The 14,108-nt window shown below is 29.6% G+C and overlaps 1 protein-coding gene across 2 annotated transcripts; it reads right to left on the reverse strand.

The window, feature by feature from the left end:
• Window positions 1–956: 956 nt before the first annotated feature.
• On the reverse strand, window positions 957–12,537 carry G-TMT (gamma-tocopherol methyltransferase). 2 transcript variants are annotated; one of them, XM_011046126.1, is made up of 6 exons: window positions 12,190–12,537; window positions 3,132–3,301; window positions 2,724–2,828; window positions 2,399–2,602; window positions 1,883–1,985; window positions 957–1,314 (listed from the first exon to the last, which is right to left on the reverse strand). In XM_011046126.1, exons 1-6 carry the CDS (start codon window positions 12,383–12,385, stop codon window positions 1,211–1,213), a joined length of 882 nt encoding a protein of 293 aa, XP_011044428.1. In that variant the 5' UTR covers window positions 12,386–12,537; the 3' UTR covers window positions 957–1,210. The 2 variants fall into 2 exon arrangements, with proteins under 2 accessions (XP_011044428.1, XP_011044427.1); XM_011046125.1 differs by lacking the exon at window positions 12,190–12,537 and adding an exon at window positions 5,322–5,846.
• Between the last annotated feature and the right edge of the window lie 1,571 nt (window positions 12,538–14,108).

Here is a 14,108-nt window from a genome sequence, read left to right on the forward strand (position 1 = left end):
CCCAATCTATATATTTTATCAATTGAATCCTAATTATTTCATTCATTTCTTAAATATGCTCTTTTGTCAATCTCCTTCAATAGTTCAAGTTTGATTTACATATCTTATACCTAAAATAATGTCGACTTGAAAAAAATTTAATATTTATGCACTAGAAAGCGGAGAATTCAATATATTGATGAACATCAACAAAAAGACTTGATTGAGGATTTTTAAGACTTCATGATTTGTGGTTTGGGACTAAATGGAGAATGAATGTAGAGATTGGAGACTAAACTGAGGTTTTTCCCTTTTCTTTTCATCAACGAGATATCGGCTTAGCAGATCGGCGGCCTTTTCTCAGATGTCCTAATGAAGAAAGAAATGCTAGGGCGCGAGCATTCAGGTGTTTAACTTTAAAAGGTAAAAGAGGGCATTTGTTTTGTTTTGTTTGAAAAGGGAAAGTGGTCGTCGACTGGAAGAGTCTGCTTCACTGCTCGGCCGACGAACGTTATGGGCATGATGCCAGGCTTATTGATAACGGTTACATAATTGACACTTTATTCCACATCCGGTTCTTTATAGCTTTTTGTTTGTGATTTTTAAATCTTACAAATAGAAAAAAAATTGTTCAGAGGGCAGACAATTATTGTTTACACTCTTTATTTATAGGTTCACTAAACTAAATGGGTTGGTCAAAAACAATTATTTTATAACAAATATATAATCAAGTCCTCGGGAGGCTAGAGAAACCTTTTTTTAAAAAAACAAAAAGGGTTAAATCTGTTTTATCACCAATCAGAGAGTAAAGAAGAAGGCAGACAATTATTGTTTATACTCTCTATTTATGGGTTCACTAAACTAAACGGGTTGGTCAACAACAATTATTTTATAACATATATATAATCACGTCCTCAGGAGGCTAGAGACTTTTTTTAAAAACAAAAAGGGTTAAATCTGGTTTATCACCAATCAGAGAGTAAAGAAGAAGCCTTCCGGCCATAGCAACTGTCACTTGCATTCTCCTGGCAATCCATAAATTAATACACAACCGTGAAGTATAACTGCTAGAGAGAAGCTAACCAGGAAACATTGGCAATGCTATAATTCTGGCCTGCATTCTTTCCCCGTTTCCCTTTCTTATTCTCTTTTCATTTTCTTCCAACCATGGAAATATTCCGGTCGTAATGAATGATGCCATTCTTGCGTCTAAAGAATGCAGTCTTCAAATTTATTCGGGCTTTCTACATGTAATGATGGCAAACTTAATCAGACCCTTCTTGTATCCTTCAATCATCAATGGCATCACCAGTGCTCCTCTGATGGTTTTCATACCTGATCAATTCATGGTAAGAAAGATAAAAATTTGAAAAGATACGTAGCAAAATGCATTTACGGTTTGAAATGGGAAAGAGGTAAACTGAGATCCCTTTCTCATAAGGTCATACAGGAGTAGTTCACCTCGGATGCATAAGAAAGAAGATTGCTTACCAGCAAACAATCATATCAAAATTTAATACAAACTGATGTGTCAAGTGATAGACGATGAGAATCTCGAAAGCATTAAATGGTGGTTAAACTGTCACAGCGATTTCTATCAAATTTATATGATTTATTTGTTTGCATAGCTTTACTCGAATAGAAACCTTATCATACATCCTTGCATGATGACATATCATGTATGCTCTTGCACATAAAGATTCATAGCAAAAACACAGCAAACCATGAAAGCTTTCCAAGAAACAATTTCCATTGAAACAAATGAAACAAAGGTCGGGAACAAAAGAAGATGAACAGTAATTGCTAGCAAGGAATGCGAAGCTTACCACTGCGCAGCAGAGATGTCAGGGTAGGGAACAAAAGAAAATGAACAGTAATTGCTAGCAAGGAATGCAAAGCTTACCACTGCGCAGCAGAGATGTCAGGCCCTTCCACGTCAATGCCGAGCGAATTACTGCTGGCCAAAATGGAGCAACATATTGAGACCAATCTGCTGTCTTAATATCCTGCAATGCAATGACAGCTGGGACATTAGTTTTTACATTTTGAAAAGAAAATTTAGAGGTAACAAATAGGTTATGATAACAATGGCAGAGAGGAAAATTGGATTTTGACTCAAGTCCTAATGTGTCCAGAAGAAATATATATATTCGCAAGTGAAAATGACAAATTCTCTGTATACCCACTCAGCATGGATCAATGGGTCATGAAATGGAAGAACATATTCTGACTAGCTTTTAGTTCATCATTTCTTTCCAATATTGTTGTTTTACTCTAAAAGAAACTTCTACCATGTATCTGAAAGGGATACAAATTGTAACATTAACAAGTGGCTAAGTTTAATTATCAGCCTTTGTTGTAGCTCGTTGATTTTGTGAAAAATATTCAATCCTTTAGCCAAATATAAGGCAGTATTTACCTGAAGAGAGAGGGACTCAAGTAAGTTGACATAATCAGCAGTAGAACACCAATCTGGAAGATAGTAAGCATCACATATCTTTTTAAGATGCTTCATCTCCCATGGCTGAAGAGATTCTTCAGAAGGGCCAAGAACCCTGTGACACCATGTTACAATAACAATTGTGGCTCCTGGGGCAGCGACTCTAGCCAATTCACCAACAAACTGCCAGTTTGAGGGAACAAGGAGTGGAACTTGAGATAACCACATATAACAAGAAATGAAGCAAATCTAAAGCGTAGAAATGAATTATAAGTGAAGCTAGTAGGTGTAAGAGAGAAGCAACCTTTCTTTTGTCGGGCATATGCTCTCCACTCTCCATTGACCAAACCAGATCAAACTGTCCATCTGGAAATGGCTGCTCTAATGCATCTGCAACTTGAAAGGAAACCTGCTAAATGCTGACATTGTTATTGCTAAACCTAGTGTAGTACTATTATCTACAAAATGATGAATGAAGATGGATGCAAGAAAGGGTGTTGATACTACAGAAGCAGATCCAATTCTCACCAGCTTCCAAAAATATAAACAAATAAATAATTAACAGAAACGAAAGTAAACATGATTATGTCTTAGATATCAACTAAATTTGTGATTGGCCAAAGAAAGAGAAGCTAGAGTTTACACACAATTTATACTGCAGAGCTTCGAGTGGTAAATTAATGTAAAATATTTAAAATGTTGGAACACACACCTTGTCAGCTAATCCTTCAGTTTCAGCAAGAGCATTGGCCCTCTCCGCTTGGAAGGGACTAAGTGTGATGCCTTGGCATTTGGCTCCAAATTTCCTTGCTATGTACCTAGAGCTGCCTCCTATCCCACACCCAACATCAACCACAGTCTTTGGCCCCTTTTCTGGGTCCTCTGGAAAACAATTTAGATATAAAAATAATGGACTGGGACTTAATTAGAAGCTTACACTCATTCACATGCTGATATACATTAATCATACTCTGGTTTTGTTTTTCCTCGGATGGAGTGTTGTTACATAAAGCTCTAGGAAAAATATACCGATCTAGTTATCATACGAGGAAAATAATATATATATATATATACCTTGCAAAAAAATATACCTTACAAGCTCTATGTACCTTGCAATGTAACTATCCTCCTCCACAAGTCTGACAAGTTTCGACTGTAGAATTTTTAGGAGTATTTTATTATCTCAAAACTGCAAATTTTACACTACAACAACCAAAATTTGCAGTTTTGAGATAATAAAATACTAATGTAACTATCCTTCTCCACAAGGCTGATAAGTTTCGACTGTAGAATTTTCAGGTGTGTATATATATATATATACACACACCACAACAACCAAAATTTGTAGTTTTGAGATAATAAAATACTCCTAAAAATTCTACAGTCGAAACTTGTCAGACTTGTGGAGGAGGATAGTTACATTGCAAGGTACATAGATCTTAACGAGATTTTCCTAACTTTGATGGTGATGATGTACATAATTGGTTGTATAAATACAACCAATATTTTGAGATAGAGGAAATTAAGGATGATAAAAAGTTGAAATTAGCTTCCTATTAACAGGTTGAAATTAGCTTCCTATTACTTGGATGGGATGGCCTTGTAGTGGCACCAAAACTTTACGAGAAGCTTAGGGGATAAGACAATCTCGTGGAGTGAATATGTGGATGCTCTATGTTCTAGATTTAGGGGTCAGAAGGACCCATTGAAAGAACTCATGGAATTAAGGCAAGTTGGGAACCTGGAAACTTATATTCAGAACTTCGACATATCATGGAATAGAGCTAAGGTTAATGAGAAATCGGCTCTAGTCCTTTTCATAAGAGGATTGGTGGTGGAGATAAAAAAATATAGCTTATAATTTAGCCAAATTGCAACAGAGCACCCTCACCAACAGGCGCAACCATCCAGGCCACTCTAAATAACCCACCCAAACTACCATTCAAGTAAACCAAACCAGGTTCAACCCTTACTTCACTACTCACAGAATTCCAAACTCATCAACTCCAATTACCTTAAAACCATCTCAAATAGACATTTTACCTACTCCCACTCAAAACTACTTTAACCAAACAAACACAAAACTCATTAGGTCACACCAAGGAGCAAGGAGGTGGGGGAGAGGAGAGCAAAAGGAATGTTTCTGGTGTGATGAGAAGCTCGTAACAGGGCATAGGTGTAAGAATAAAAAACGTTACTCATCGTGTATCGTGGATGATGAAGAAAACAGTGGAGAAGAAGTTGTTCATGGGCAGGAACTAGCTAGGTTCTGAAGAAATCATTCCTCACATTTCTATTAATGCATTTGGAGGGCACTGCTAGTTTTCACACCTTGAGAGTGGTGGGGAAGATTGACAAGCAACCACTCTTCATCTCGGTAGACTCTGGCAGCACTCATAATACGAGTCGAAATCCAAATTACAAAAACAATGTTTTCATCACGAGACTTGACACTCAGATTTCTTCTTAATAGCCAATTAAAATTACATGTTCACAAAGCCATTCAAGCCTACACAACAAAAGTCAAAACATAGCATTTTTTTAGCATAATAATAATATATTCTTTAGCTATTAAATCTAGATTAGCCGGCAAATTTATCTGGGATCTAACCCAGATCAAAGTTTAAAATCTAAATCAACTTGAATTAATCACATCAATCCGAGCTCGCCTAGCCAGCCCGTTACCCGGGCTGGTTTCATTGCTATGCTAATGACATGTAAAAAAACATAAACATAAACGGCAGGACTAAAAGTAGGCTGCCACGTAAGTTTTTTTAATAAGACGGAGGTTTTTCGGGAGCTGAGATATATATATATATATATATATATATATATATATATATATATATATATATATATATATATATGGAAGAGAGGCAGCAAAGAAAAAAGAGTAACAAACCAGAGACGCCGGCAAAACTGAGTGCCTCTTCTATCATTCGGAACTGAGCAGCCCGGTGATCGGAATCCGACCCGGAAACTACTTCATCCGGGTCGTAGAATCCGTGATGCATGTGGTCTCCCCAAATGTCCTCCCATACAGCAGAGGACTCGTCGTAAAGCTCTGCTATACCTTGCTTAAGCTCTCGAGTACTGCCAGTGTTTGCAACGGCTGTTGACCCCACGCAACGTATCGACCGGGGACGACATGGCAGAGGGGAAAGACACGTCGTACGGTATGGGTGGAGGTGAGGAATGGGATGGGACGTGCGGTTGTTGTGGAAGATTTGGGTTTGTGACGTGCTGGATAGTAGCATACTAGTCATGATGGGTATTGCTATCATTAGGGAGTAGTTTTTCAGGGGGGCTTTTTGTTTTATTTTGCTTTGTGGGGTTTCTCGACTGATTAACACTACAATTAAAGAGGGGAAAGATGAGGTGTCGCGTCCGCTACAGAGAGAGAGAGAGGCTTTGATGGGATATGGTGTGCGTTTTTGCTTTTTCATGAAGATAATATTTTTTTTATTTGTTTTGTCGTGAGCCCTTGTTTCTTTTATTAAAAAAAAATTTTGAATTTTTTATTTAAAAATATTAAATTAATATTCTTTAAATAATTTTGATGTGATAGGTTAAAAATTAAAAAATTTAAAAATCTATTATTTTCAAATATTTTTAATTAAAAATTATTTTTGAAAAGAAGTACCAGACGCTCACTTAATAACATCTCACTAATGATTTTAGACTACGGTATGTTTTTTCTTTTGGTGGGGTCATGGATATTATAGCCTTTGTCATGTTTTGTCTCCAATGATTTGTAATCGTGCATCATTTCAAAAAATAAAATAAGTTGGAACAAATATCTTCTCTCTTTTTAATCTCAATTCATTCTGAATTTTTTAGTCAAGTTTTGCCTGAGATATTTTATATTTATTTTGTTAATTTTGTTTCATGAATAATTTTTTTTTTAAAAAATTTAATTTAATAAAAATTAAATTTTATAATTTATTATAATTTATTTTCTTTCTAATTATCTTAATATTGTGATTTTATTATGAATTTGATGGTTTAAATCAGTTGGTTTAAGTTTTTTTCTAGGTTTTTAATTAATTTTTTTTATTATTCAATATATTATAAATTAAATTTTGTTATTTATTTTTAATTATTTCTACAAAATTATTTCAGTTTCATAGTGCTATTTATAAGTTTTACAAGTTAACTCAAATAAACTTAAATAATTTTTATTATATTTTTTTAGATTGAATTTTTTTCCAATTTGCATTCACCAATGAATTTATGTAAAAATAAACTTCATAATTTTTTTAATTTATTTTATAGAGAGTTGTTATAGTCTTATAACTAAAGCCGTTAATTTTAAAAATTAACACAAGTTAACTAAGGTCAATTCAATATATTTTCGTCTCAATATTTTTTTTAAATAATATCATCTTGAATTCATTTTAATCAAACTATATTTTCACATGTCGTTCAAGTTGTTTTTAAACTTGTCTACTCAATCAAGTCATATTAAATCAACTCTTATAAGATTTAATTTTTTTATTAAAAAAATTAGCTACATTTAAATATTTCTTTTTATGTTTAAAAAAAATAATACAACCCATAATATAGCTCAAATAAATAATTTAGTTGCTACTAAAAATAAATGTTTAAATTTTAAAATTATAGCTAGATAGTTAATATTGTGTTTGAGATTTGAATGGTATAATTTTAAGTTAATTTATCTTTTAAAAAAAATTGTTCAATCCCATAATAACACACTAAATTATTTTAAAATTAAAATATATCATTTAAATTAAAAAAAAAAACAATTAACAGAATTAACCATCACACAAATATATTCTATACAATTTTATTTTATTTTTCACAAGTCCGACATACAGTGAACTTGACAGGGACTAATCTTATCATATGCTAACTTAGTTATATCAAAGAATGAAGCAAAATCAACTCCATTACCTCGTAGTTAATACCAAGAGGTCATTGTTCATTCTATCAAGTTCGACACCTGTTTATGTGAAATATTTTAAACCCAACTACTTAAAAATAAATATAAATTAAATAATGTCATTAATATATTAAGGTTGGTGTTTATTTGTATTAATCAATATAAAAATAAAATAATTTATATGAAATTCTTAAAATGTACTGTTCTATTGATTAAAAGTTTTTACTGATTTTTATTTTATTTTCTAGTTCAAATTTCAGATCAGTATTTAATAAAATTTATAAAAATTTTCTTAAAATATCCAGAAAATGGGTTTTAAAGAAGATTTAATTTCATGATATTAGGATACCAGTACTGCAAAAAAAACAAAAAAATTGGTCGCAACACTGATAAAACACTCGTTCCGTTACCGCCGCCCCCCAAGCATGTTGTCCATTTTTTGAAATTTCATTTTGGTTTTGGGAGACAACTAATTTGAATTTATTAGATAATATTAAAATTAAAATTAAAAAGACATCTTAATAGATGGAATGCCAAAAATTATGTAAAAAATATACTTAGGTTTTCAAACATTAAAAATAATGCAAAATATATGATTTAAATCCCTTAAAATTCAAACAAAATTATTTTATATAAAAGTTTATTTTTATTATTTTAGGTTCTGTTTATTTGCTGAAAAATATTTTTTTAAATGAATTCCGAGAAAGTGAAATATTTTTTAATGTTTGGTAATGTAATGAAAAAAAAATATTTTTTTAAGTGAATTCCGAGAAAGTGAAATATTTTTTTAATGTTTGGTAATGTAATGAAAATAAATTAAAAAATATTTTTCAATATTTAGTTATGTTTAGTTATGTTATAGAAAATGAGTTAGAAAATAATTTATTAATATTTTATTCTTTTCAAGTTTATTAAAATAATAAAAAACAAATCTTACACATTAAAAAGTTGAATGAGAATGAAATTGAAAAAAATATAATTTCATAAATTATCTCAAATAAATTAACTAATAATCAAAATAATAAATATTAAATCTAACAAATAAAAAAATTAAAAGATGAAGAATTTAAATTGATAATAATTATCATTTCATAAATTATATCAAATAAAATAAGTAATAATCAAAAGAATGAATACTAAATTTGATAGATAAATGATTTCAATTAAAAAATAATAAGAAAAAAGTAAATAACAATTATAAAAATGAGAATCAAAATTAACATAAAAATCAAATTCAAAAAAATAAAATTCAAAAAAATATATTTAAAATAAAATATATATAACAATTAAAAGTTTGAGGATCAAATTTGATATAATTAGCAAATAAAATGATATTTTCAAATTTTTAACAACTTCCAGAAAATATTTTCTACTAAAAATACAATTTTCTGAAAGGCAAACTAAATTTTTCTTTGATTGAGAAGTGTTTTTCATTAACTAACTTTTCTAATGACAAACAAATACATGAAAATTTAAAAAGTGATTTTCAAGAAATCATTTTTCGAAACAACAAACAAGGCTTTAGGTCATTGATTAGAAAGAGAGGAGAAATAAAAATTGTCAAGTTCCAGCGATGAGAGAGAAAGGTATTGTTCAAGCTATTTTTAACAACCAAAATAAATTTTTTTGTTGTGCACAAGTTCCATTAAATATGAAGGGCTTGTTGGTGGATGTTTAGAACCTCAATATTTCCTAAAAAAACAAATCTATAACAAGAAAGATAAATCTACCCATGCTTAATTTCGTGCTTTTCGATCTTTATTTTTGGTATTTTGAGTTTATAAATTGATTTATAAATGTTTAAAGAGTATTTGTGAAGTATTTCTATATTAAAATAACTTAAAAATTAAGAATTGTTTTACAAAAAAAAAACGGCTGCCATGATTTTGTGGCCACTACTGGATGGTCAAAATCTAGGCTTGCATATAATACATTGTTTGTGTTTTTCTTTTCTTTAAAAGACAAGGGTAAATGATTTAAAATAACAACAACAAAACCAAGTGCTGGCCATTGCTGGATGGCCAAAATCTAGGCTCGCATATAATATATTGTTTGTGCTTTTCTTTTCTTTAAAAAATAAGGGTAAATAATTTAAAATAACAACAACAAAACCAAGTGCTCAAGCCTAGGTTATGTTTGGCCTTTTTTTGTATTTTTTTAAAGTTAAATATAAATCTAAGAAAAAAACATTATTGAACATAATTGAATTTATGACCTAGAGTGCAAGTTAAGTTACAATATTTGAACTATTTTTTCTTAACATATTTTTTTAATAGATATCTTTTTTAAATATTTTTTTTCTCAAATAATTTTTAAATTTATGTTACAATTAATGCCTTTTGAATGTGATTTTTTTTTCATATTTAATCTTTTTTTGATAGAATTTGTTTTTATGGTACTATGTGAATTTAGTTTCTGATAGAATTTTTTTTTATGGTACTATGTGAATTTAGTTTCTAAAAAAAATATTCTAATTTATCTATAATTTTTTATATTTTATATAGTTTAATTTTATTTTTAAAATAAAAAAATATTTATTTTCAAATAATGAGCATTATTGTATAATTTTTTTATTTTATTTTATCAAATCAATTTAATGTCTCTATTTCTATTATAGCTTGATTAAATAAAAAAATTCAACAATTAAAGTCAAGTAAATATTTTATCTCGTAAGATTAAATATCTTAATTTATATTTTTTTTATCAAGTAAATATTTTATCTCATAAGATTAAATATCTTAATTTATATTTATTTTTTGATTTTTTTCAATTTTATTTTTAGTTATTATTGACTTTTTTCTTGTTTATTAACCTATATAATTCTATATTTATTTAATTACATGTATTTATAAATTTTTTAATTTACATTTCTACAATAATCACCAACACATTTCTACGTATCATTAAAATTATTGATTTTCTATCATTGTAGTGGGGTTTATTTTAATAATAAATGAGCTTTAAAACTTATTTAAAAATGTAATTATAATTATTTTTAAAATAGTTTTTTATAACAAAATACATATCAATGATTTTTTTTATTTTTTAAAAATTATTTTTTACATTAAAACATCAAAATAATTTAAAAACACTAAAAATATATTACTTTGAAGTTAATAAAAAATAAAACAAATTTAATTTTTTAAAAAAATATTTTTAAAACACAAAAATAAACAAGACCTTAATAATTAAATATAATTTCTCTCTTTCCGATTACTATTATTTCAAGATGATAAAAGATTTAATTTGTTTGTTTTTATACTTTAAAATCTATTTGAAAAAATTTAAATTTATTTATTTTTTATTTTAAATTATTTTGATGTATTAATATAAAAAATAATTTTTTAAATATATATATAATTTTAATATATTTTCAAATAAAAAAAATTAAAAATTAACCACTATTACACTATATCATAACTAACAACAACTAATAAAGTTTGATGATCATGCCTAACAACACCCCCATCATACCTAACAACAACGAATAGAGTTTGGTGTGGATTGGATAACTCATAGAAAGCCTTCTGCTGTTATGCACTCTAGACGTTGCCCGTCGGCCACAGCGTTGCCGGGTCGATCCAATGTTTAATTAATTTGACTATTCATACTATCATAATCTCGTTTATGTACCGTCTTAATCATTCTAATCGTGTTTAATCAAAATAGCAATAGATTAACAATGAACACTTGCCCTCTTCTAGCTCCACACATCCCCTCACCAGTTAGTGGTGGACACGTGTGATGCAATATGACAATCATTAATTATATTTATTCCAATTAAATTTATTTCCATAATTGACCGAAAACTCGGTGACATGAGGCCTCGTCCACGTACGACAGCTAGAGCACAGACAAATTACGTGGGAAAAGGTGGACGGCATACTCAACAAGAGTAGAGATACAAAGTCCAGAATAAGTGGTGGAGAGAACATCATGAGGCATATGAGACCTTTTCTGGCAAAGTCATGATTCAGCCGGACGTGAAATCGATTAGTTTTTAAAATATTTTTTATTACAAAATGTATAAAAATAATATTATTTTTATTTTATAAAATTTACTTGTACTATTAGTACATTAAAATCATAGAAAAATATTAATTTAAAATATATTTTTTAATTTATTAAATTATTTTTAAAACACAAGTACAAAGTATCAGCAGGAATTAGCTAAAGTTCAAAAATATCACACAGAAAAATCACAAGAGTGACACAACAACTCATAAATCTTCTTTCTCAAATATATATATATATATATATATATATATATATGGTAATTATGCCTTAGAGCATCTCCAATGGAGAAGCCAAATGGATAGCTAAAAATAAAAAATTAATATTTTGGCTTTTTTTTGCTTGTTTTACACACTCCAATGGAGAAGCCAAACAAAATGTTAAAATGCCTCTTCTCTCCCACAAATGCTATTTCTACATATCTCTTTAAAGAGCCAAAACCAACAAAGTGGGACCACTAAAAAAATAGACCAATTAAATGTAGACATGTGGAAAAAAATAGCATTAAACAATATTAAAAAATAATAAAACATTTATTTTTTTCACTCTAATATAAATGGCTCTTCAAATGGCTTTTTTCCATTGGAATAGATATGGTAAGATAAGCTATATTTATACTATTCAAAATGCTATTTTATTAATTTAGCTTTTCAAAATAACATTTTGGATTGGAGATGATCTTAGGTGGTACCGACATGGTCCTTATTTAGCTAAAAAAAGGATACCAGCATAATCACAAAACTAGATTCATTACCACTACTTTTACGCGTCTACTATGTATGTCTGTGTGTGGAGGGAGGGAGGGAGGGAAAGATTCAGAGACTATATAGATAAATAAAAATGTCATTCAAACCTGAAATGCCAGCGAAACGAAGCGCCTCCTGGATCATTCGGATCTGGGCAGCCCTATGATCTGACCCGGATCCAGAAACTTGATCATCCGGGTTGTAGAACCCGTGGTGCATATGATCCCCCCATATGTCCTCCCACACACTTGACGACTCGTCGTAAAGCTGGGCTATGCCCTGTTTAAGCTCTTGAGGATCCATGGCTTCTTGCGAGTTGCAACAATGAAGAACGGTGAAAAGAACGTAAAAGCCACAGATAAATGGTGCTCTGGCTGTGGTCCCGAATACCGATAATGATCGCTGGAAATAAATTTAATACATTACCGTATTTTGGCACATGTGGTACGGTATACCCAAGCACGACACCAATAATTTAGGGGATTTATTTGTTTATTTTTATCATTATTATTAGAAATTTGAGACTTTTCTTTCATGACTTGAGGCACCTTTTGTCGCGATTATATCTCCGCAATCTTATCATGTGAAAAGATAAGGGAAAAAAACCACTTTAAGTGGTCTTTAATTTTATTTTTTTATGAATTAATTTTTTTTATTTTTTTATGAAGGGCTGGTTATTCTAATAAAAATGAAAATGAAAATTGTTATAAAATATCATATCTAATTATGATTTGATTTTATAGAAAAAAAACATATTATATATATGCTAAAGATTTAAACTTTATAACAAAACCTAATTTTTACCTTTTAGATTATAGGATGAGATTTGAAATAATAATAGATAGAGAATCGGTTTTAAATTATTTTTTTAATTCTCTAATTTATATTAGCTAGCCATAAATTAATTATTTTTCCAAACATCACTAATATAAATAACTATAAATATTTTAATAAAATCAATTAATAGAAATGATCATACTCGTGAAAATAAAATAAAAACATGAATACATTTGAATTTACTAGAAACAACGCCAACATACATTTGCAATTCAGAATTTAACAAACAAATAAAAAATTATTCTAAAAAAAATAAATCACATATAAACATTAAAATTGATCTTTGATGATGTCCAAGTCGTTTGGAATGGAAAAACATTGTTAAAAAGAATTGACCACTCCACAAGTGATCTTCGTTGCACGTGCCATTACGGAAGGGAGGTGCGGGGACCACTCCACAAGGTGCCCACCTCGTTCTGCTTCCTGTTGGCATGGGACGTGTCAACCACCTCCGCTTAAGATGGGATATCAGAGGCCAGAAAGCGTGTGAGAGTTGCTGGAAAACAAGCTGCTTTGATTTTTATTTATTTATTTATTTATTTTAACTATTGTTTTATGCCATGATCTGCTGCTTTAGGGGCCTGTTCCAGGTTGTTGCCACAGTGGGTGGGGTTGCCGAAGTGAGTTTATGCATGCCATCTATTTATATTGTCCGAGATCCGCTACAAGACATGAAAAATTAATTTAAAAAAATAATATTAGATGGTTATATTGTTTTCTTCTTGACTATAAATTCCTAATTACCTAAATCTATTATTTTTTAATGGGTAGGGTCTCTTTCAATATATTTTTTAATTTTTCTCGATTCTCCAATTTATTTCTTTTTTATTTCTTCGCATGCTCTTCCCCTATTATTTTGTAGTCCTTACTCTGCTCGCTCCTTTTTTCTCTCTTTGTTCTTATATCACTCCCTAAACTCCTTTTTCCTTTTTTTTTCTTTTTATTATTTACCTTGACAATATATTTTTTTAAAAAGATATTTTTAAAAATATATGAAAAAATTAAAGGTTAAAAATAGGTCAGGACACCATTACTTAGACTTCTAAAATGATGGGAAAGTGACATATGGCCCTTTTTCTTAGATATGATTACTTTTTGTGTTGTATTTTGTTTGTTTTTTTTTCTCCTTGAAAGTCTACTAGTTTTATCATCAAGTTGCTGATAGAATTTTAAATTAATTATGAACATA

The sequence above is a fragment of the Populus euphratica genome, unplaced genomic scaffold, assembly GCF_000495115.2.
Source record: "Populus euphratica unplaced genomic scaffold, PopEup_1.0 scaffold96.1, whole genome shotgun sequence".
Taxonomy (NCBI): Eukaryota; Viridiplantae; Streptophyta; class Magnoliopsida; order Malpighiales; family Salicaceae; genus Populus; species Populus euphratica.

What these genes read in the sequence shown, in the direction of transcription:
- G-TMT (XM_011046125.1), bottom strand. Translation starts at nt 5,703, where the DNA reads ATGATAGCAATACCCATCATGACTAGTATGCTACTATCCAGCACGTCA. An exon ending in CAGTTTTGCCGGCGTCTCTG is followed by an intron (nt 3,302 to 5,321) that starts GTTTGTTACTCT and finishes ATTGTTTTCCAG; the next exon opens with AGGACCCAGAAAAGGGGCCA. An exon ending in GACATCTCTGCTGCGCAGTG is followed by an intron (nt 1,315 to 1,882) that starts GTAAGCTTTGCA and finishes TGAATTGATCAG; the next exon opens with GTATGAAAACCATCAGAGGA.